At 41.3% G+C, this 20578-nt stretch overlaps 2 protein-coding genes across 12 annotated transcripts in view; one reads left to right on the plus strand and one right to left on the minus strand.

Annotated features, from left to right (window-relative positions):
- Nucleotides 1-1599, minus strand: part of MYO9A (myosin IXA) — a 255948-nt gene extending 254349 nt beyond the window's left edge. For 8 of the 10 annotated variants that reach the window (XM_055536874.1, XM_055536873.1, XM_055536877.1 and 5 more), the window contains exon 1: nt 1070-1475. The gene's annotated coding sequence lies outside the window, so the exon portion shown is untranslated. Of the gene's footprint in view, nt 1-1069; nt 1476-1529 lie in introns of those variants that run through there. The other 2 variants (XM_055536880.1, XM_055536869.1) reach the window with 1 other exon arrangement.
- On the plus strand, nt 507-20297 carry SENP8 (SUMO peptidase family member, NEDD8 specific). Of its 2 annotated transcripts, none has more exons than XM_055536884.1 (2): nt 507-528; nt 18845-20297. In XM_055536884.1, the coding sequence occupies exon 2, from the start codon at nt 18879-18881 to the stop codon at nt 19515-19517; it is 639 nt and encodes a 212-aa protein (XP_055392859.1). In that variant the 5' UTR covers nt 507-528; nt 18845-18878; the 3' UTR covers nt 19518-20297. The 2 variants fall into 2 exon arrangements, with proteins under 2 accessions (XP_055392859.1, XP_055392858.1); XM_055536883.1 differs by lacking the exon at nt 507-528 and adding an exon at nt 1704-1853.
- The last annotated feature ends 281 nt before the right edge of the window (nt 20298-20578 follow it).

The following is a 20578-nucleotide window of genomic DNA, read 5'->3' on the forward strand; positions in this document are numbered from 1 at the left end:
ATAATTTTAAAAAACACCCTAGTATCCTTCAAAAACAGTGCCAAAGGTATATTAAAATCTACAAGAACGTGAAGCAAATAATAACACATGGAGACACAGTTTTATTCATTAGTGATACGTGATTTAATCCTTACAAAAGTCCCCAAACTGTCAGGATCTGGATTACCTCACACGTTCTAGAAAAGAGACAAGATGAGAAGCAAGCTGTGTGATCTTACAATAGCACACACCCCCTGCCCTGGGTTTCCATGCTCTTCCCTCTCACTCTCTATAGCCACAAGACTAAACCCTCCAAACCTCGGCATCAGTTGGGTCCCTTAATCCCCACGGAGGGAATATACTAGGGTAACACCCCTTCAGGATTTCATGGCAAAGTCTTTCCAATCAAAGAAGGATCACGAGCGGGGAGAAAGATACTAGGGTCTGCCTAAGGAGAAGAGGTCTGCGGGAGAGGCTACAGCAGGAGTCGGGGGAAGAGGCGGCAATTGATGGTGGCTATAGAGGGGCTGATACCGGATCTCTTGGGAGGTAAGAGCATCACAAAATAGACTATGGGAAAGCTGAGTTGGGTAGGCGAAGGGCTGGTCGGCTGGGCGGTAAGCGAGCCGGGGGTGGGGGTTAGGAGGTCTGCTGAGAAGGGTGGCCACGACGGATCTGCCCTGGACCAGGGGGTCGCAATGGGTTAGGGGGTAGCCCTAACTGGGTCTGAGGAACTGTGATCCGGTCAGCTCACGGGAGGATGTAACAGAGTCTCGAGGCCCCATTAAGCGTCTAAGAGTCCGAAGGGGGTTCCAATAGGGTGTACTGGCGTGGGGTGGGGGGGCAATGATAGAACCCCAGGAGAGGCTGGAGGGCCAGGAGGGTGTCTGGCCAATGGAAGATACCATGGGTGGGGTCTACTGGGGATCCTGGGCAGCGATCGGGTATCTGGGAGGCTGCGGGGCAGACCCGCACGCGGGGCGTCTCCGCTGGGGCGGGGCGGAGCGGCCCCGCAGGAGCCAAAGAGAGAGACTGAGACGTGGGCCGGGCCGGGCGGCCAGGGCCGCTGGGCGGCTTGGGCGGGTCTTACCTCGGGCTCCGCCGCGGTGGCCACCGCAGCCCCCTCCTCTTCGGCGGAAGCCGCCTCCCAGCCTCGGCCCCAGGGTCAGGCCGGAGGAGACAGCAGAGGCCGAGACCACCGAGGGTCGGACGGTTCCGGGAGGGTGGGCCCAGTTGCTTTAGGGTCCAGGCGAGCGGCCGCCGCGCATCCCCCGCCCTGTCAGAGAGACTCCGCCCGGCCTGGGCAGGCACATCCCCCGCCGCACCCGCCCAGCACGCGTTGCACCGCCGCCTCCACCGGTGTCGCCGCCTCTGCTGGTGCCGGAGGGTGCCTTCGCAGCCGCGTCTCAGCGTCCTGGCTGGACTCAGCAGCCACAGCCAACCGCCGCCGCGTCCCAGTCAGCTCCGGCCCGCGCGCCCCCGACCCCGCGCACGCGGCCCCGCCCCGCGCGACTCCTAGGCTGCAGACGAGCAGGCGCGCGCGCACTTACCTCCCACGCCCCCTACCGCCTGCGGGAGCCTACCCGCCCCGCCCCCGCACGTGACGGCGCCAGCGAGTACAATGTGCGCTTGCGCGGACACGCCCATATGAATTGCCCCGGGCGGACACGCCCCTGTCTCATTGGCCTCAGGCGGCCCCGCCCAAACTTTTCTTCCTCACTTTACGGCACAGCTGGGAGCCTCTGCCTTAGAGGACTAGAGAGGAATGTCGCAATGTTGGGGGTAGAAAACTCTGGATTTGCGACTGCAGCGCTGCTTTTCCGGCCAGTACAGAGCTGCTGGGAGGCTGGTAGGGGTGGTGAGGCCCGAAGCAGGTAAGAAGCCTGCTCCCTACTTTGGTTTGTTGATATGTGGGTCCGGGCAGGGGACCGCTTTGCGGTCCACGGAGATCTAGCGTATCTGTGCCCCATTTCCAATTCTGGCAAGAATTCTCAGCGACACTCCTGTTAGCCCCCTCTCCGGGTTGCCACACACACACGCCCTGTATTTCCCCGCCCCCGACCTCCGTTTCCTAGTTCTACTTTTCATTCATCCCTCAGACTTTTCACTGAATGGTTTCTGTGCGTTGGACTCCAGAAAGTCAGAAGCAAATGAAATAGTTTCAGCTTTCTGAAGCGCTCTGTCAGAGACGAGGAGATAATTCGCAGTGGTAGTAAAGTAAAATTAAAGTAGGGAGAAAAAAACCTACAGGATACTCTTGAGCATGAATGTGTAGAAAGACTTGAGGAACCCCTTCCAAGGTGACCTTTGAGTCACTCTTAATTTTTGTTAAAAGGCTAGTGAGCAGTAGGTGGTCAAAGAAATAGAAGCAGAAAGTACAAAAGCATGTGCTAGTACTGGCCGAAAGAGTAAAAAGTTAATCAAAGAATATAGCTGGTGAAAACCATCCAAGTGTAGGGCTACCCTTTAAAAAACATCGTTGTAAAGTGGTTAGGGGCAAGCGTGTGGGCCACAAGACTGTTTTCAAGATGGGAGTCTTTTGGGCATAAAAATACCATGGAACTGAGAAGACAATTTATTGGTACGAGTTAGAAAACCAAGAATACTCGTGGCTTTCAATCTTGTATGCACGTTAGAGTCACCTGGGAAGCTTTTTAAATATAAAACCAATGCAGTTGCTCCACCTGAGACCAATTAAACCCAGGTATCGATATTTTCTTTAAATTGATGAGTAAGGCTGTGAGTTAAAAACCATTCAACTGCCTTTCCCTCTGGCACAGTTCCATCCTTCAGTCTTAATCAGGCCCACCTCAGTTACTGCTCTCTTTTCTTTTCCCTTCCATCCAGGGTTGATCAGCTGGGGATCCAGGCTTCCAGCTCCAAGCCATCCTCATTTCTTTCCCCCAAAAGATCAAAGCTAGGCTAATGTATGAGATCCAAGAGCAAACTTCAGACCCCTAGAGATGAGTACAATACACAGTGCCTTGCCAGTTTAGAATCTGTGTTTTATAATTCATCAATCATTTAAGTAAGGAATGAGAAAGATTTAAGATCAGCCCTATTAGGACCTCGTAGTATTAGGAAAAACAAACCTTTAAAAGAATTATTTTGGCAGGCAGAGAAAGTCTGTGTAAGGCAAAGCCCAAGCCATTGAATGGTTTAACTAGGGTTAATTCGAAAACTTACCAGCCACCAGATAAGAGTGAGTCACCATTGTCTGGTGTGACTAGAGTTTAGTATGAAAAGTAGGGGCGGGACAGAGATGAAGATGAAAAAGTGGGTATGAACAGATAATGAAGAGCCTTGAATTCCATGCTAAAGTGTTTAGGTTATATTCTACAAGCAATTAATATGTATAATAAAGATGTATAAAATAAAATACATAGAAACAAATGAAGTTATTTTTATTGAAAGTTGTAAAAATATAAAAACATGTGTGATGGAGTTACATATGCGATTCCTTACACATTAAATAACATCAGGCAGCAGGTCTGTTGTTCAGTCACTCAGTCATGTCCCACTCTTTGCGACCCCATGGACAGCAGCACGCCAGGCCTCCCTGTCCATCACCAATTCCCGGAGTTTACTCAGACTCATGTCCATTGAGTTGGTGATGCCATCCAACCTCTCATCCTCTGTCGTCCCCTTCTCTTGCTTTCCATCTTTCCCAGCATCAGGGTCTTTGCTCATGAGTCAGCTCTTCCCATCAGGTGTCCAAAATATTGGAGCTTCAGCATCAATCCTTCCAATGAATATTCAGGATTGATTTTCCTTTAGGTAAATGATTGGATCTCCTTGCTGTCCTTGCTGTCCAAGGGACTCTCAGGAGAAATCTCCAACACCACAGTTCAAAAGCATCAATTCTTCGGTGCTCAGCCTTCTATGGTACCAGGTCTAATTATGTAATTTCAAAATAGTGATGAGTATAAATTTTATTTTGAGACACCTGTAACAACTTTAATGTGATTTGGAAGTATTTTCCTATTGGTGACAAAGACACCAGTAATATGAGGATTATTGACTACACTTATTGAAGATGTTAAATTTCAGCTAGAGGTTATTGCAATGGCACCCCACTCCAGCACTCTTGCCTGGAAAATCCCTTGGATGGAGGAGCCTGGTAGGCTGTAGTCCATGGGGTTGCTAAGAGTTGGACACGACTGAGCGACTTCCCTTTGACTTTTCACTTTCATTCATTGGAGAAGGAAATGGCAACCCACTCCAGTGTTCTTGCCTGGAGAATCCCAAGGACTGGGGAGCCTGGTGGGCTTCCATCTCTGGGGTCGCACAGAGTCGGACACGACTGAAGCGACTTAGCAGCAGCAGCAGAGGTTATTGAAAAGATGCAATTTTTTTCCCTAATCCAAGTTCATGGAACCGTTAATTCTAGCCACCTTCTGGTCCAGGGATCCTAGATTTATAAATAGCTCACTGTAATGGTTTTAAACAAGATCACAACAGATCAAGTAAGTGTTTTGGAAAGGTACTTGAGCAGTGTTCACTTCTCAGCCTTTCTGTTGGAATCAGCATAGGGAACTGGCAATTTATTTTTTCCTATAATTTAGTTGCAGTAACTGCTACTGATCTACTGTTGCCTAATAATTTGAGAACTCAGCTTGTGGCTATCTATATAGGATAAGTACAAGGAAGTAAATTGGAAAAGATAGGGCTATTTTTTTTTTTGATAGGGCTATTTTTGTTGAAATTATTTAATGCTATGCTGTAGTTTGTACTTAATTTTGGTAGACAATGGAGAAATGTTTAAAAACTTGGAGCAGGATAATGAAACTAGAGTTCTATTTGAAAAATAATTAGCAGTAATGTACAGATTGCATTTATCAAAAGAGAAGATAGAAATGAAGAGGCCAGACCAGCAATTAATTAAATTTTTTAAAAAACTAAATTTTATCATAAAGCAATCTCTAAAGAGTCTACTGCTGCTGCTGCTAAGTCGCTTCAGTCGTGTCTGACTCTGTGCCACCCCATGGACTGCAGCCCACCAGGCTCCTCTGTCCAGGGGATTTTCCAGGCAAGAGTACTGGAATGGGGTGCCACTAAGTTCCTTTATTTCCCCAGTGTGACCAACCTAAAGGAAAAGATTGGACTAAATTACATGCCTTTCAACAAAGAGGTGCACACCTGTGTAGAGATCTGTTAGCATTTTTCCAGGTCAAGAGGCTAGCCCTTTCTTTTGTATTATAAGGATAATGTTAGAATGTCTAATAAGCAGTGACTTTACCATGTATCTGGGCTTTCCTGGTGGCTCAGACGGTAAAGCTGCAGTGCGGGAGGCTCAGGTTCAATCCCTGGGTTGGGAAGATCCCCTGGAGAAGGAAATGCCAACCCACTCCAGTACTCTTGCCTGGAAAATTCCATGGACTGAGGAGCCGGGTAGGCTACAGTCCATGGGGTCGCAAAGAGTCAGACACGACTGAGCAACTTCACTTTACCATGTATCTAGGTTCCTAGATGTTGCCAAGGCCTTTCTTGGTTATATTTCCGTCTACACCTGTGAGGCCTACAGTTGTGACTTTTTTTAAGGAAAAGACTCATCTCCTTGCCAATTCCTTCAACCTTCTTTGCTGGGTAAATGCATCAGTAAACAAAAAGGAAGTCCTCAAGGCCTAGGGAACCCATCTTTTTGGAAATTGACCATTCCCAGACTATAGAAAACTTACTGCTCAAACCCCAGTGACTCCCCAAATGATGTGCCTTTTTAACCATATTATTAAAAACATTAAATTTGAGGCCCAGGTGTTACTAAACCAAGTAAGTAATGTAAAGTTAGTTTTCTGAACCAGATTCTATTTTCTTCAGCATGACTAGTTTATATTCACTAGTCTATCTACCTATTGGTATGGTTCAAGTTTCCTTTACTTAGGGAATGGGGGAACAGGTCTATTTTAAAGCAGTATTCTTGAAATTTCTGAGGGATTTTCATTACTTACAGAAAATCTCTGAAAGTTCCTTTCTCTGGCTTCCAATTAGATGACTACACCTTTGAACATTCATCCGTTATAAAAGCACTAGAACACAGTTGTGATACTGAAACAATTGTCCTGGTCACGGTTACTTTTTTTGAGCATCTATATTGTAGATTTAAGAAATCTTAGGCCTGCCCTCCCTCACGGCCAAAAAAATAAGTAAATGCTGTCTCAGAGTAGTGTGATGGGTTAAATTCCTTCAAAACAGTAACTTGTGGATTTCTGGCTATAATTTTCCCATTACTGTTTATTGTAGCAACTTCGCACTTTAACAGCTAAAATATGTAGATGCTGGAAATGTTTAGTCCTATTTAATAATATGTAATTCAGACCTCATCAGATAACTCAGCAAGTATTTGTGTTAATTAACATTTAAAGATAAATTCTGTATGTCACAATTGGGTCCCATCAGACCCTGTTTTCCTATCAGCACAATAAAACAAATTCATTGTTTTATTTGTTCATTAAATATTTATTGAGCACCTGCTATTCGCCAAGCACATTTTTGAGACTCATTAAAGAGGAGTTTGTACTAACAGTTTACCTTTTAACTATGGAAAAAAATAATTTACCAGACTTTGAAATCTACAAGACAAATAATTTAAAAACGATGCCTTTTTCATTCTCTTTTAAACCAGATGTCTGCATACAGCTACTGTGTGTGCAGTGATTATTTATGAAACCAGGCAGATTATAACTTCAGCTTGACCACATCTTATCACCTAAGGTATAATGTTAGCTATATACTAAATAAAATTCTGTCTACTCCTTTGTAAAATATATCTTACTCAAACCTCTCATTAAAAGTGTCCTCCCCATCCACTATATTTACAGTCCCAGTCATTTCAAATTTTACAATTAAGTCATTTCTCAAAAAATTTAAACAAAATCATTTCTAGAAAAGGCTGGTATTTACACCAAGTATATAGGAAAGGGGAAGAAAAATTGTGACACAATTATAGATGAAACCTTTGAAGTGTAATGGTAGACTAAGAATAAAAATTTTTTTTCTGATCCGTGACCCCTTAACCATGCCTAATAAGTAACAGAACCATAAATAGAGAGCCTCAGTGCTAGAAGAAATCCTAAAAGGTTACTTAGTCTATCTCCCTGGCCCAAGGGAGGGCCAGATGGAATTTATGGCTGATGAGTTACCAGGCATCATCATCATACCAAATAGTTTTTCTGCTTTGAGAGCTGAATTCCTCTGTTGGTAAAAGATTCATGTGAGAGGTATATTGTTCAAATTTATAAATAATTTGGGGCTTCCCATGTGGTGCTAGTGGTAAAGAACCTACCTGCCAGTGCAAGAGATGTAAGATACCTGGGGGTTCAATCCCTGGGTTGGGAAGATCCCCTGGAGGAAGGCACGGCAACCAGCTCCAGTGTTCTTGTCTGGATAATCCTGTGTACAGAGGATCCTGGCGGGCTATAGTCCATGGGGTCACAGAGTCGGACCCCAACTGAAGCGACTTAGCACACACACATAAATAACTTATAAAATTGAAAAATCTTACGTTTTTAACAATCTTGTGTTTTCAGGCACTGAAGATAGCAGGCATGAGTGAAAACTAATCTCTGTCTTTAAGAAAGATATAAAATCTTGATGGTAATTTTTACATGCCACTTGATACAGATCTCTGGATGGGTTAGGCTAGCATTAAAAGGAAATGTTTAATTAGGGGAAATTGAAACCAAAAAATAAGACTTCAGCTTCCTTCCTGAAAATTTTTCTGCTTATGCTGACATGAAAAGCACATTTGTTCTTGAATGTGATTCATTTTGTGAAATTACAAATGGAATTATACATGAAAAGTTGGATGTAATCTAATTTTAATGAACATCAGATTATGTTTAAATATTTGTGTTTGAAAGTTTGTGCAAGAGAGATTAGACTTACTGTTTTTTTCCTAGAGGACATAAGTGAGACCAGCAAGTCAAAGAAACATATTTTGCGCGCGCGCGTGTGTGTGTGTATGTGTTAGTCGTGTGGACTGTAGCCTGCCAGGCTCCTCTGTCCATGAAATTCTCCAGGCAGGAATACTGGAGTGAGTTGCCATTTGCTTCCCCAGGGGATCTTCCTGACCCAGGGATCAGACCCCGGTCTCCCACATTGCAGGCAGGTTCTTTACCGTCTGAGCTACCAAGGAAGCTCCAGATAGATTTTCAGTTCAGTTCAGTTCAGTCGCTCAGTCGTGTCCAACTCTTTGCGACCCCATGAATCGCAGCACGCCAGGCTTCTCTGTCCATCACCAACTCCTGGAGTTCACTCAGACTCACGTCCATCGAGCCAGTGATACCATCCAGCCATCTCATCCTCTGTCGTCCCTTTCTCCTCCTGCCCCCAATCCCTCCCAGCATCAGAGTCTTTTCCAATGACTAGATAGATTTTAGGTGACTGTAAAAGTGAGAGGTGCTACATTTCTTTCTTGAATGAATGAAAGTAGCTGTTTTTCCTGGTTCTATACTCATTAGAAAAAGGGGGGAAATAAAGCAATATCAAAAGTTAGAAGAAAAAAGTTAAAAAGTATTAAAATCCTATTCTTAAAACTGTATTATTATAGATAGCTATCATCCTTGACTAATTTTGTACAAATTTTTATATAACCTTTCTTTTCACAGCATATTATGAGCATCTTTCTATGTCAATAAATTATTTTTTAATGGCTGAAAAGTATTCCACTAAATGGAAACCCTGTTATTTTACCAGTCCTCTTTTAAACTTTGGGGTTATTTCCAGTTTTTCTTTTACAAATATTACTGTGGTAAACATCCTTGTTAAATTTTTGCATGTATCCTAAAGTTTCATTTAAGATGAATTTCTGAAAGTGTAATACCTACATATTTCCAAAATATTAAAATATAATGGCAAATTTTCCTTCAAAAAACTCACATTAGTTTACACTCCTGTTTACAGTGAGACTGCATTTTCCTGTAGTTACTCAGCAATGCCCGTTATTATCAGTTTTCCCATCTTTGCTAATTTAACAGGTGAACAATGAAATCTTAATTCAACGTACATTTCCTTGATTACGAGTAAGATGTTGGGTATCTTTTCATGTGTGTATTGGCCAGCTGTATAAAGTGTTTTTAAGCTCTATTTTCTTTTAATATTTTTGTTTCACTTTTTAGTGTTTAAATTTCACTCGATCTGAAATAGAATTCAATATGAGGTCTGAAATAGGGATCTAGCTTCATTTTTTTGCTAATCAAATGATTAACAAATTGTCCCAGTGTCATTTAATTTCCCAGTTAGCATATCCCAAACATCACTACACAGTTAGTGAGGTGTTAATAGATACTATACCAAAACAAAACAAAAAGTGTTTCATTGGTCAAAGGAGCTGGGAAAGAATCAGACTGAGAAAAGTTAAGTTTCTGTATTGCAGAACCTCTCCTAGCCTCTCATATGCCTGTGTGCATTGTGATTCAACAATAAGGAGTTTGGGGATGTAGCGTTTCCCTAACTTACTTAACCATGTAATCTTTTTCTTTCCTGAAATGCCTATAAAATTCTATGAAACTGTGCTGTCCAAAATAGTAGCCATGGGACTTCCCAGGTAGTCAAGTGGTTAAGATTCCGAGCTTTCAGGGCACTCAATCCCTGGTTGGAGAACTAAGATCCCATATGCCACGAGATGCAGCTGAAAAAAAACAAAATAGTAACCACTGCCCACATGTAGCTATTTAAATTTGAGTTAAAATTAAATAAAATCAGTCCTTCAGTCTCACTAGCCCTTTGCAAGTGCTCAATAGCTAGTGTGGCTAGTGGCTACTATATTGGACATTGCAGATGAAGAGCATTTCCATTGTCACTGAAAGTCCTACTGGACCGCACTGCTGTAAGACATAGTGATCATTGAAAACGTGGAATAATCCCTAAATTTCTCCCACTGATTTGTACCGTCTTCATCATCATATTTAAAATGTCTAACTGCATGGATTTGTTTTTTTACAGTTGTATTGACTTAGCTATTTCTGCTCTAATATTACACAGCTAGTTGTAAGTCAGACTCCTGCATGTTTTTCCCTGAGAGTAGAAATGAAAAATTCCTTCATGGGGTAGGAAGTTAGACTAAAAGGAATTAAAGTCCTTTATACATCTAAGGGGCTTCTCTGGTGGCTCAGCTGGTAAAGAATCCACTTGCAGTGCAGGAGACCTGGGTTTGATCCCTGGGTTGGAAAGATTCCCTGGAGAAGGAAGCAGTTACCCACTCCAGTGTTCTGGCCTGGAGAATTCCATGGACTATTCCATGAGGTCGTAAAGAGTCGGATACTACTGAGCGACTTTCACTTACACTTCTGAGGCTCAAAGGTACAAATTTCTTTGCAGAACATGATTCATATCAGGTGAGTATCCATTTATCCATTTATTCTACAATTACTATTTACTGAGCATATGCCCCAACAAGTTTTGTTGAAGGTCCAGGGGACCAGAATGGTAAGCAAGTTTAGGGAGAGAAGGTTCTTTATTCTCTTATGATTATGGAGCTTATGTTTTTGGCCTCGGGGAGAGGGTGAAAATATTAATGAAGAAACAGGGAAAAAGGAACTGTCAGATAACCACAAGTGCTGTCTATTTCGGTTCCACAAGGAATTGAAATTAGAGGACAAGAGAGTGGTGGCCTCTTGTTTTGGATGAACATGGGAGAGCTCTCTGAATAAGTGGCATTTAAACTGAAATTCGGAGAAGGCAATGGCACCCCACTCCAGTACTCTTGCCTGGAAAATCCCATGGACGGAGGAGCGTGGTAGGCTGCAGTCCATGGGGTCGCTGAGGGTCGAACACGACTGAGCGACTTCACTTTCACTTTTCACTTTCATGCATTGGAGAAGGAAATGACAACCCACTCCAGTGTTCTTGCCTGGAGAATCCCAGGGACGGGGGAGCCTGGTGGGCTGCCGTCTATGGGGTCACACAGAGTCGGACACGACTGAAGTGACTTAGCAGTAGCAGCAAACTGAAATTACCCAACACATGGTGCCAACCACTAGAAGGTTCAGGCACAGCTAGTAGCCCAGCCCTCAGGAGGAAGAAAACATGGCGTGTTTGAGGAAAGTTGGTGTGGCTGGAGCTTAGTGGGCAAGGGGGAAGAGTAATGGAAATGAGGTTGGAGAGGTGCCTAGGGCCATGTAATCATTGGAGGGTGGGGTGGGAGGTGGGAGGAGGGGTTGTAAGCAGCTAGGGTGGGAAGTTCACATTTTTTCCTGAGTGTGATAGTGTACTGCCAGAAGACAGGACAGATGTGAGCTCACTTAAATGTTTGAACAATTACTCTTGACAGCTGTATGGTGAATTTACTGGAGGGGTCAATAGTAGAAATAAGGAGACGTGTTAGGCTATATCAAGATAAGAAATAATGATGGACTTGACTGAGGTGGTGGTAGTGAAGATGGAAAGTGTTGGGACAGGTCCAGAACATTTCGGCTGTAGAATCAGCAAGACTTATCAATTGGTATATTAGGGAATCTGGTTCCTAAGAATTAGTGATTTATGTTACAGGCCTATCAAGTATGAAAGTGTTAGTCACTCAATCATGTCTGATTCTTTGTGACCCCCTGGGCTATACTTCAGTCCATGGGATTCTCCAGGAAAGAATACTGGAATGGGTTGCCATTCCCTTCTCCAGGGGATCTTCCTGACCCAGGGATCGAACCCAGGTCTCCTGCATTTCAGGCAGTTGGTAAAGAATCTGCCTGCAATGCAGGAGACTGGAGACGTGGATTCAATCCCTGCATTAGGAAGATTCCCTGTAGAAGGAAATGGCAACCCACTCCAGTATTCTTGCCTGGAGAATCCCATGGACAGATGTGCCTGGGGTTACGAAGAGTCAGACATGACTGAACCACTGACCACCACCTCTAGCTATCAAGTATGGAGACTGACTAAACTGTTCCATTGAAGTGTCCAAGCCAGCAGAGTAGGGTGAATGAAGCAGAGATAATTGCCTTCCTCTGGTGCAAAAGTGCTCTGCTAATCTCTTATTTTAAAAATCTGTGCTGATGTTGCATTTTATGCTGTTATATCCATGTTCATGTTAATAATTAAGGTATTGTAAGTCACTGATTAAAATATATTTAATATATTTAGTATTTAAGATATTAAAAAATATTTAAATTGCTTAGCTCTTTTCCCCTAATGCTTGTGAAATTGAAGCTCTAAGAAGATACATTGGAGTTAGCCTATGTTTGATTTTTGGTGTGTGTTGAATCTTGCTAGCAGCTAGCCATGTATATATAGGAGCGCTGACCACATTTGTGAGCAGTTGCAGTTTGATACAACTTAAAACAAAAACTGAAGGGAGTGAGGAGGGGGAAAGGAAATCACATTTAGAAACTACTGACTGTTAGAATCTTCACTTAAAATGAGTAAACAGCTGCACTTTGCAGTTTACAGTGTTTAAAAACATAAGTGAATGAAGCTGTTCCTTTTTTTTTAAGGAACTCTTACTGAATAATTTGGGGGGGGAATGAACAAAGGTCACAGTTCTGAGATGGTAGGTTTTCTTTGGGGCTTTACAGTAACGCTTATCTGGATCACTACTGTTACTTTAACCACAACAGGCATATTATCCCAAAAGTTACGAGAATTGCTACATACTTTAAAATGCTTATTAATTAAAATCTTGATGTGTATTTTTGATCTTATAAAATGAATATTTACTCACGCATCTATAAAGTAGACAGTTCTTATATCTACTAATTAAGCATTTCCTCATTAAAAATTCCCATTGAATCAGCAGTAATACCTCTAGTTAAAGGTTAATCTCTAAGATATTTTAACAAATAGCCTCAATGCTTTATTAGACCCCTAAAAGCTCTTAAAATTAATTCAACCTATGCATTTACAACAGATTACATTATAGTGGTCTAGACCAGAGACTGGCAAAGTTTTTGTCTAAGAGGCCAAACAGTAAATATGTTAGACTTCACAGGCTACTGAGCTCTTAAAGCTGAAAAGCAGCCATAAAAGACTTCCCTGGTGGTTCAGTGGTAAGACTCCTCGCTCCCATTGCAGAGGGCTCAGGTTTGGTCCCTGGTCGGCGAACTAGATCCTACCTGCTTCAAAGGAAGAGTTTGCCACCACCTGTAAGACCTGTCACAACCAAATAAATAAATAAACATTTTTTAAAGTAGCCATAAAGAATATGTGAACACATGAGCATGATTTTGTTCCAGTAAAACTTTAGAGCGGAAGGGAAGATTTTAAAGATGAGAGCTTAGAATTGTAGAACCCTATAGCTAGAGGTGGTGGTGGTGGTCATGGCTTCAGTCATGTCTGACTCGTTGTAACCCCAGGCACCTCTATCCATGGGGTTCTCCAGGCAAAAAAAATGGAGTGGGTTGCCATTTCCTTCTCCAGGGAATCTTCCTGACCCAGGGATTGAACCCACTTTTCTAGAGTCTCCTGTATTGCAGGCAGATTCTTTACCACTGAGGCACTGGGGAAGCTCATAGCTAGAAGAATCTTGTAGAAATCATAGAATCACTTGGAAACATCTTAAAAATACAGGTGCCCAGACCCTCCCCCCAGAGATAGATCGTGTGTTTAAAATCCTCATAGATGGTTCTGACGTGCCTCCCTGGGTAGAACCACTATTTATCTGGTCCAAACCTCACTTTACAAATGAGAAAACTGAGACCCAAGGGTTTTAAATGTCTTATCCAGAGTCAAACAACTGGTTGATTGCAGATCTGAATTGAATCCCAAGTCTGCTGACTCCCAACCTAGTGTTTTTCCTACTGAACCGGCAGCTTCTTGCCTTACTTACATCAGCAGGAAATCAGAATGGTTCTTGTTGAGTTATAATTTTCCCTTTAATTTTTACTTAATTGCCTGGTTTTTATAACAGAAATATTCAAGTCATATGCACCTTAAGGATTTTAAGATGAATATTAAAAAATAGTCTCTTGTTAAGATTAAATATTTTAGGAAGTGTTCTATACTTTGAGTGCAGTGTTCACTTAGCTACAGAAGTTGGAAGGTATAATAAAGTGAACCCCAGAACCACAAGGCTTGAGCGCGCTGACGACGCCCTAACAGCAGTGCTTCACTCAGGTCGAGAGACTGCTGTTCTGTGGTGGTAGCCTTCACCTCTGCTTATGTCAAAGGTGATGTTCAAATGCACAGTCGTGCCCTGGCTGGAGCTATCTTTGTGGCTTTGTATAAAGAGACAAACAGACTCTTTATTTTCAAGAAATCTTTAAGGTCCATTATAACCACCCAAAATATGTAGGGAATGGGGAAGGAAACAAGTTTACCTTGAGAGTTTGCTGTCTACCAGAGAACGTGTTAAGTCTTTTCAGTCATGTTTTTAATTCATAAAGCAGCTCTGAGAGACAGGTTTTATTATTACCTCATTTTACTCATGAGGAAAATGAGGCCCGGAAAGAGGATGAATAGCTTGCCAAGCCAGTCACACAGTTAGCAAGTGGAAGTCAGCCCAAACTCAACGCCTCCTGGCTCCAAAACATAGGACTGTACTGTATTTTGTTGAGTTTTACACGGAACTATGAGGAAGTCATTGTGTCCCCAGTATTCCTATACCATCCACCAAGACCAAAAACATAGATTTTTTAATTGTAAAGGCATTTACCACTAATCAACAGAAGAAAACAGACAAAACACAAAGCTAAAGCAAAAACGGATATTACAGTATAAAAATTGTATATGCCTTATTTCCCTTAATTTGTATTTCCTGACTCCCTTTAAAAGTATTTCATTCATCTGACAAACATTAATTGTACCTCAGATATGCTAAGTACAGTGCTCGCCATATAGAAAGGAAATATCCCTAGGATGGTTCTAAATGGCTCCTGGTTCTTGTACTAGGTCTGCTCCCATCTCTTTTTTTTTCTCCCCTTACCCCATTAATGATGGGATCATTGCCCTCTGGTCACTCCAACAAAATCCTCCAAACTGTTTCTTAACTCTTCTCTCTTATCTACCTTCCTCTGATCCCTTACTGATTCTGTCTATAATATCTTTTCCTCCTCGCCTCTCTCCTACTACCATTTCCCCTGGTTTAGGTCATATCCTCCTCCTACCTTTCATTAAAAATCAAATTGATCTCTTATCTCTAATGGGTCTCCCTACCAGTTAATCCTATATACTATGCCTGAATCATCAGTCTTTCTAAAGCATTGACATAGCCATTAATGGCTCCCCATTTCTTCCAATATAAGTTCTAGACTTTATACCTGGAAATCAGTTTATCAGCACCTAACTTCTAATAATCTTCCTCCAGCCTTCATCTGCATCACTGTTTGCACTTCATTCCAGCCAGAGTGGACTAAACTTAAAGGCACTTTCCTTGTCTCTGCCTTCTTAATGCCCTTCTCCATGCATCCACCTCTCTGCTTTTCAAGAGCCCACTTTTATGCCACTTTCTCCTTGAAGACTTTCCTGATTTGAGCTCTCCATCCATTTCCCTTTTGAATTCATTTTATTTGTGGTTTACCAGTTTTTTTCTTTTGAGTATAAGCCACCTTACACATCTTTATATTTTCCATGACACCTGCTTTAGCTGTGTATGTGTTAGTCACTCAGTCGTGTCCGACTGATTGTTACCCCATGGACTGTAGCCCACCAGGCTCCTCTGTCCATGAAATTCTCCAGGCAAGAATACTGGAATGGGTTGCCATTTCCTTCTCCATCTGCATTAGGTACTTGATAGGAATTTATTGAGTAAAAGAGATGTATATATTCATTATGGGTTCATTATAACATAATAGGGTTAAGCTCAGTGAGGGTAGAAACTATGACTTTTATTCCCATTTTGATTTTCTAGCCCCTTAGCACATAGGAACCATTCAGTAAACATTTGTTCAGTGTGATACACTACAGTTGTCAGTTGCTGGGATGTAAATTTCCTGATGACCCAGTAGATATCCAGAAATGCTACCTTGTATTTTTTAAAATGTTAGTTACCTATGTTTCTTCATTTAATATTGACACATACCCTATGGTAAAAGTCATGTATTAATATTCTCACTTTACAGAAAAGGAAACTGGCTTAAAGAAATGAAGTAGTTTTTATGATGACATAGCCACTGGGCAACAGAATGGAGTCTAAAATTCAAGTCTTAAGATGTGAACTTTGGCATCCATTTTCTTGGCCAAGGTGGTTTGACCAGTTTGGTTTCATTTGCTTTAGAATTGTTACAGCTAACCTATTGCAATCATGCTGTATGGAACAGAATTAAGTCCTTGATTGCCACATTACCTATATGTCAGATGTTTTCAAAATCAAACAAAGCACAAAAACTATTTTCTAGAGAAAATCTTGACCCTGCTTGTGGACACACTCTCCACGGCTAGATGCATGTCTATTCAGACACCCTTCTTGTGAGCTGCTATCCCTAGTTGGATTTGCTCTTAATGTACAGGACTGATCTCAGCTGGCAGCTTAGAGAGCAGGTCTCCAGGTATTTAGCAAGCATTGCAATCTGGCCCTTACCACTCCTAGTAGTCACTGAAGACATGCAGGAGAGAGTCAAGAAGCCTTGCTCAATGCACATGCAGTCATTCCTTTTTCATACTCATATATTCTTAAATACAGTCCCATCAGCAACCAGCTGAGCACCTAGCCTCTCCACAGCTGCTGCTGTTTTCTCTTTTCCCATCAGACTGAATATTAAAGATCATTATTAGAAATAGTACTGTGAAATTATTTCATCTTTTACAACAATATTATATACCCCATATGCTGCTGCTGCTAAGTCACCTTAGTCATGTCCAACTCTGTGCGACCCCATAGACAGCAGCCCACCAGGCTCCCCCGTCCCTGGGATTCTCCAGGCAAGAACACTGGAGTGGGTTGCCATTTCCTTCTCCAATGCATGAAAGTGAAAAGTGAAACTGAAGTCGCTCAGTCGTGTCCCACTCTTCACGACCCCATGGACTGCAGGCTACCAGGCTCCGCTGTCCATGGGATTTTCCAGGCAAGAGTACTGGAGTGGGGTGCCATTGCCTTCTCTGATATACCCCATATATGTTATATATATTAATGTCCCATAATGTAAAGATGTTATGGGCATTCATTATGATAACTCCATGTTTTTTATGAAAATTTCTTGAGAGAAATCTGTCTGACCTTAATACAAAGAATGCTTTTACCTCTCCTGAGCAGTTGCTTTGTTTTTCCCTTATGGACATTGTGAATGTTTAACTTAACACTCTGTAGTTAGCTGCCAAAAGCTAAGAGCCAAATTTGTGGCCCACCCATAACAAACGTGCTGTATGCCTCGTTAATTTTCTTCCTGGCTCCAGTTTAGGCCTCTGCTCAAGTTATTCTTTCTTCTTAAGAAAAATCTTAATTCATGCCATCTTATTTTATATAGATATATACACTCATCAACAGCCTTGTATTCGTTTTGAAATAGTTCATATTATGATATTCTGTATGCACAGAAAAACCATCTTTGGTGCTTCCTAATTACATCATTACTTTAGCTTTCTTTTCTTCAGGAGTACATTTATTTCACTCTGTGGGTTTTTGCAGGGTTTTGATTATATGAAAATGATTGTGTCAAAAAATGTTATTGTTTTAATACTCGAACCAAGTGGTAAAATAACTGATCTAATGGCCAGAATTGATTAAATTGATGTCACTATTCTAGCCCAGTCTTTCATAGCAGTATTATTTTCTTATAATACACTTTGCTTTGTACTCTCAATCTGCATGGGACAATTTATTGCTTTGTGATTTCTAGAAATATTGTTATGGTGCCAAGTGAGTGCATAAGCAGTAAACTCTGAGTTTAAATGTCATATCAACATTACCACACTTATCAGACTTCTTGTCTCTATCAACACCTTGCTTAAGAGGATCATGAGCATATAAATCTTACTATATGACTTGTCTTGCTCCCACTCTTAATTTAGTCATGCCTTCATTTGAACAAGATGTATAAATGGATATTTGTTTCCAAACCGTATTTGCTTTGATTGGTTTGGACCTCTATCCAAATTCTTATTGTCTTACTGTTATCCAATTAATAACATAAATACTATTTGAACAACATTTTATTTTATACTCTTTTTAATACCTTCAAGTAAAATTATTTGGCCTTTTCTACAACTCTCTGGGCCCTTTCTACAGATAACTAGAAACAAGGACAAAAATCAGATGATACCAGCAAATCAGTGGTAGAACTAGGGCTAGACCCAGATCGCCTGATTCCTTTGCCACACTTCACTGCCAAAAGAATTTCTAAGTTACATTATAAACACTGTATAGTCTTTATCTTACCCCTTGAGGTTAAAGACGGGAAAGACTGTCATTCATGTTACTAACAGGGAAGACTCAGGAATGAATTTCATTTGTATTTCTCCCATTGTTTTCTGTTCTTGAAATTACAGTTCCTTTTAACTGCAACTCTAATCACTGTCACTTTCCATCATGCAATGAGGAAGCAATATTTTATCTTATCTCTTGAAAATTAATGTTGAAATGGAAACTATTTCCCTTAGTAATTAGTAACATTTAAATTGGACTCTGAAAATTCATCTTTAATATAATTTGCCATTCTTTTAATGCATATTCATTAAAGGGGTGAATACATGGTTAATGATATAGAGTTTGATAGAACAATTAGTTACAATTTTAACTAATCTCAGCATTTAAAGAGATTTTTAATTTCATATGGAGAATTTCCAAAATTTTCATTCTGGTTGTTAAACTAGAGGTTTGTTTTTTTTGTTTTTTTTTGTTTTTTTTTTTTAATGTTTATCCTTAACCATGCATGGTTGCTAAACACTTGACAATTATATTTAATCTTTACCCCAAACCTTGTAAGAGCAACTGCTATTTATGATCCCCATTTTACAGTCAAGTATCTTAATCAACAGTAAATATTGTCTTCTGCCTCTCCTTCAGCTTCAGGAATTTCTGAGCAGCTGGTCAGTACAAGATGGACCCAGTAGTCTTGAGTTACATGGACAGTCTTCTGCGGCAGTCAGACGTCTCACTCCTGGACCCTCCAGGCTGGCTCAATGACCATGTTATTGGGTTTGCCTTTGAGTACTTTGCCAACAGTCAGTTTCATGACTGCTCTGACCACGTCTGTTTCATCAGCCCCGAAGTTACTCAGTTCATCAAGTGCACTGGCAACCCAGCAGAAATCGCCATGTTCCTTGAACCCTTGGACCTCCCCAATAAGAGAGTTATATTTTTAGCCATCAATGATAATTCCAACCATGCAGCTGGGGGAACCCACTGGAGCTTGTTGGTGTATCTGCAAGATAAAAATGGCTTTTTTCATTATGATTCTTATGGTAGTAGTAACTCATTCCATGCAAAACAGGTAGCAGAGAAACTAGAGGCTTTCTTAGGCAGAAAAGGAAACAAACTGGCCTTTGTGGAAGAGAAAGCCCCTGCTCAACAAAACAGCTATGACTGTGGGATGTACGTGATCTGTAACACTGAGGCCTTGTGTCAGAACTTCTTTAGACAACAGCCAGAATCACTACTGCAGCTACTCACTCCCACATACATCACAAAGAAGAGAGAAGAATGGAAAGATCTCATTGCCAGACTTGCTAAAAATTAGCTGTTGAAATGTATTTGACTTTTGAAGTCTCTTTCTGCCTGTCCCCATGAATTGGATGGCTGCAGTCTCAGTGCCTGAGGGAAGATGCCTAGGAGAGGAAAGCTTAGAATGCTTACTTTCTCCCGAGAGAATGTTGTCCTCCACATTATCCTAATGCAAAGTGTCACTTTAACCCTAACTTCAGAGCAATATGTTCTGTCAAGATGTCTTCAAAATATGCACCAAAACTGATTAATTCCCTTTTGGGCTCCCTTATCCACATTGGTTTAGTCCAAAGAAAAAAGGTTGACCTGTAAAACAAATTGAGAATATGTGAAATTTAGAAGCAAGAAGAAAATCATACAGCAACCAAAAACTTACTGCACAGCCCACATATTTCAAGAGATCAACTAGCTAGAAGCAGATCAAGACCTAACCTAATTCAAGATTGAAGTTTTATCAGTTACTCAGTTCTGTGATACCTCCTCTTCCATTCAACAAGCAAAGGCTTTCCCAGCTATAACCTTTGCCAATACTTGATAAAGATGGTGTTAGCCCATAGTCACCCATCTAATTCCTGGAGCACTTTAAGAAAGGGGGAATCTTAAATAACTTTGTTAAAATTAATACCTGTGGTGGACCTCTTGTTTTGCATCTGAAACTTAGTCAAAGTTCATTTATTTTTGAGATACAAAGGAGAAAAAGTGACCTTTCTTAATTCTTTCACTTAATTCAAAATGCAGACAGTGTAATTTTTGAAATGTGGAACCAAGAGTAAAATGAAATGCTGTTCCTTCTAAATTATGGATGTGTTTTTACAGTTATTTCAAATAACAATTTAAGTGATATATACACATATTCTATTCTTAATGAGGATTAGATTGCAATGTATATGAGACTTGAAAGCTAAAGATTAGCTTCAGCTGTGAAACTTATAATTTCAGCTACCTTCCTAGCCTAACCCTGCCCCCAGCCCTCATGGCTCAAAATAACCTCACCACTCAGTGACCACAGAGGCAATAGCCCAGTTCCTTTTAGTCAGGAAGGGAAAACCCAGTAAGTGTAAATAAGTACAGGTCACA

This window comes from Bubalus kerabau, chromosome 10 (genome assembly GCF_029407905.1).
Source record: "Bubalus kerabau isolate K-KA32 ecotype Philippines breed swamp buffalo chromosome 10, PCC_UOA_SB_1v2, whole genome shotgun sequence".
NCBI classification, from domain to species: domain Eukaryota; kingdom Metazoa; phylum Chordata; class Mammalia; order Artiodactyla; family Bovidae; genus Bubalus; species Bubalus kerabau.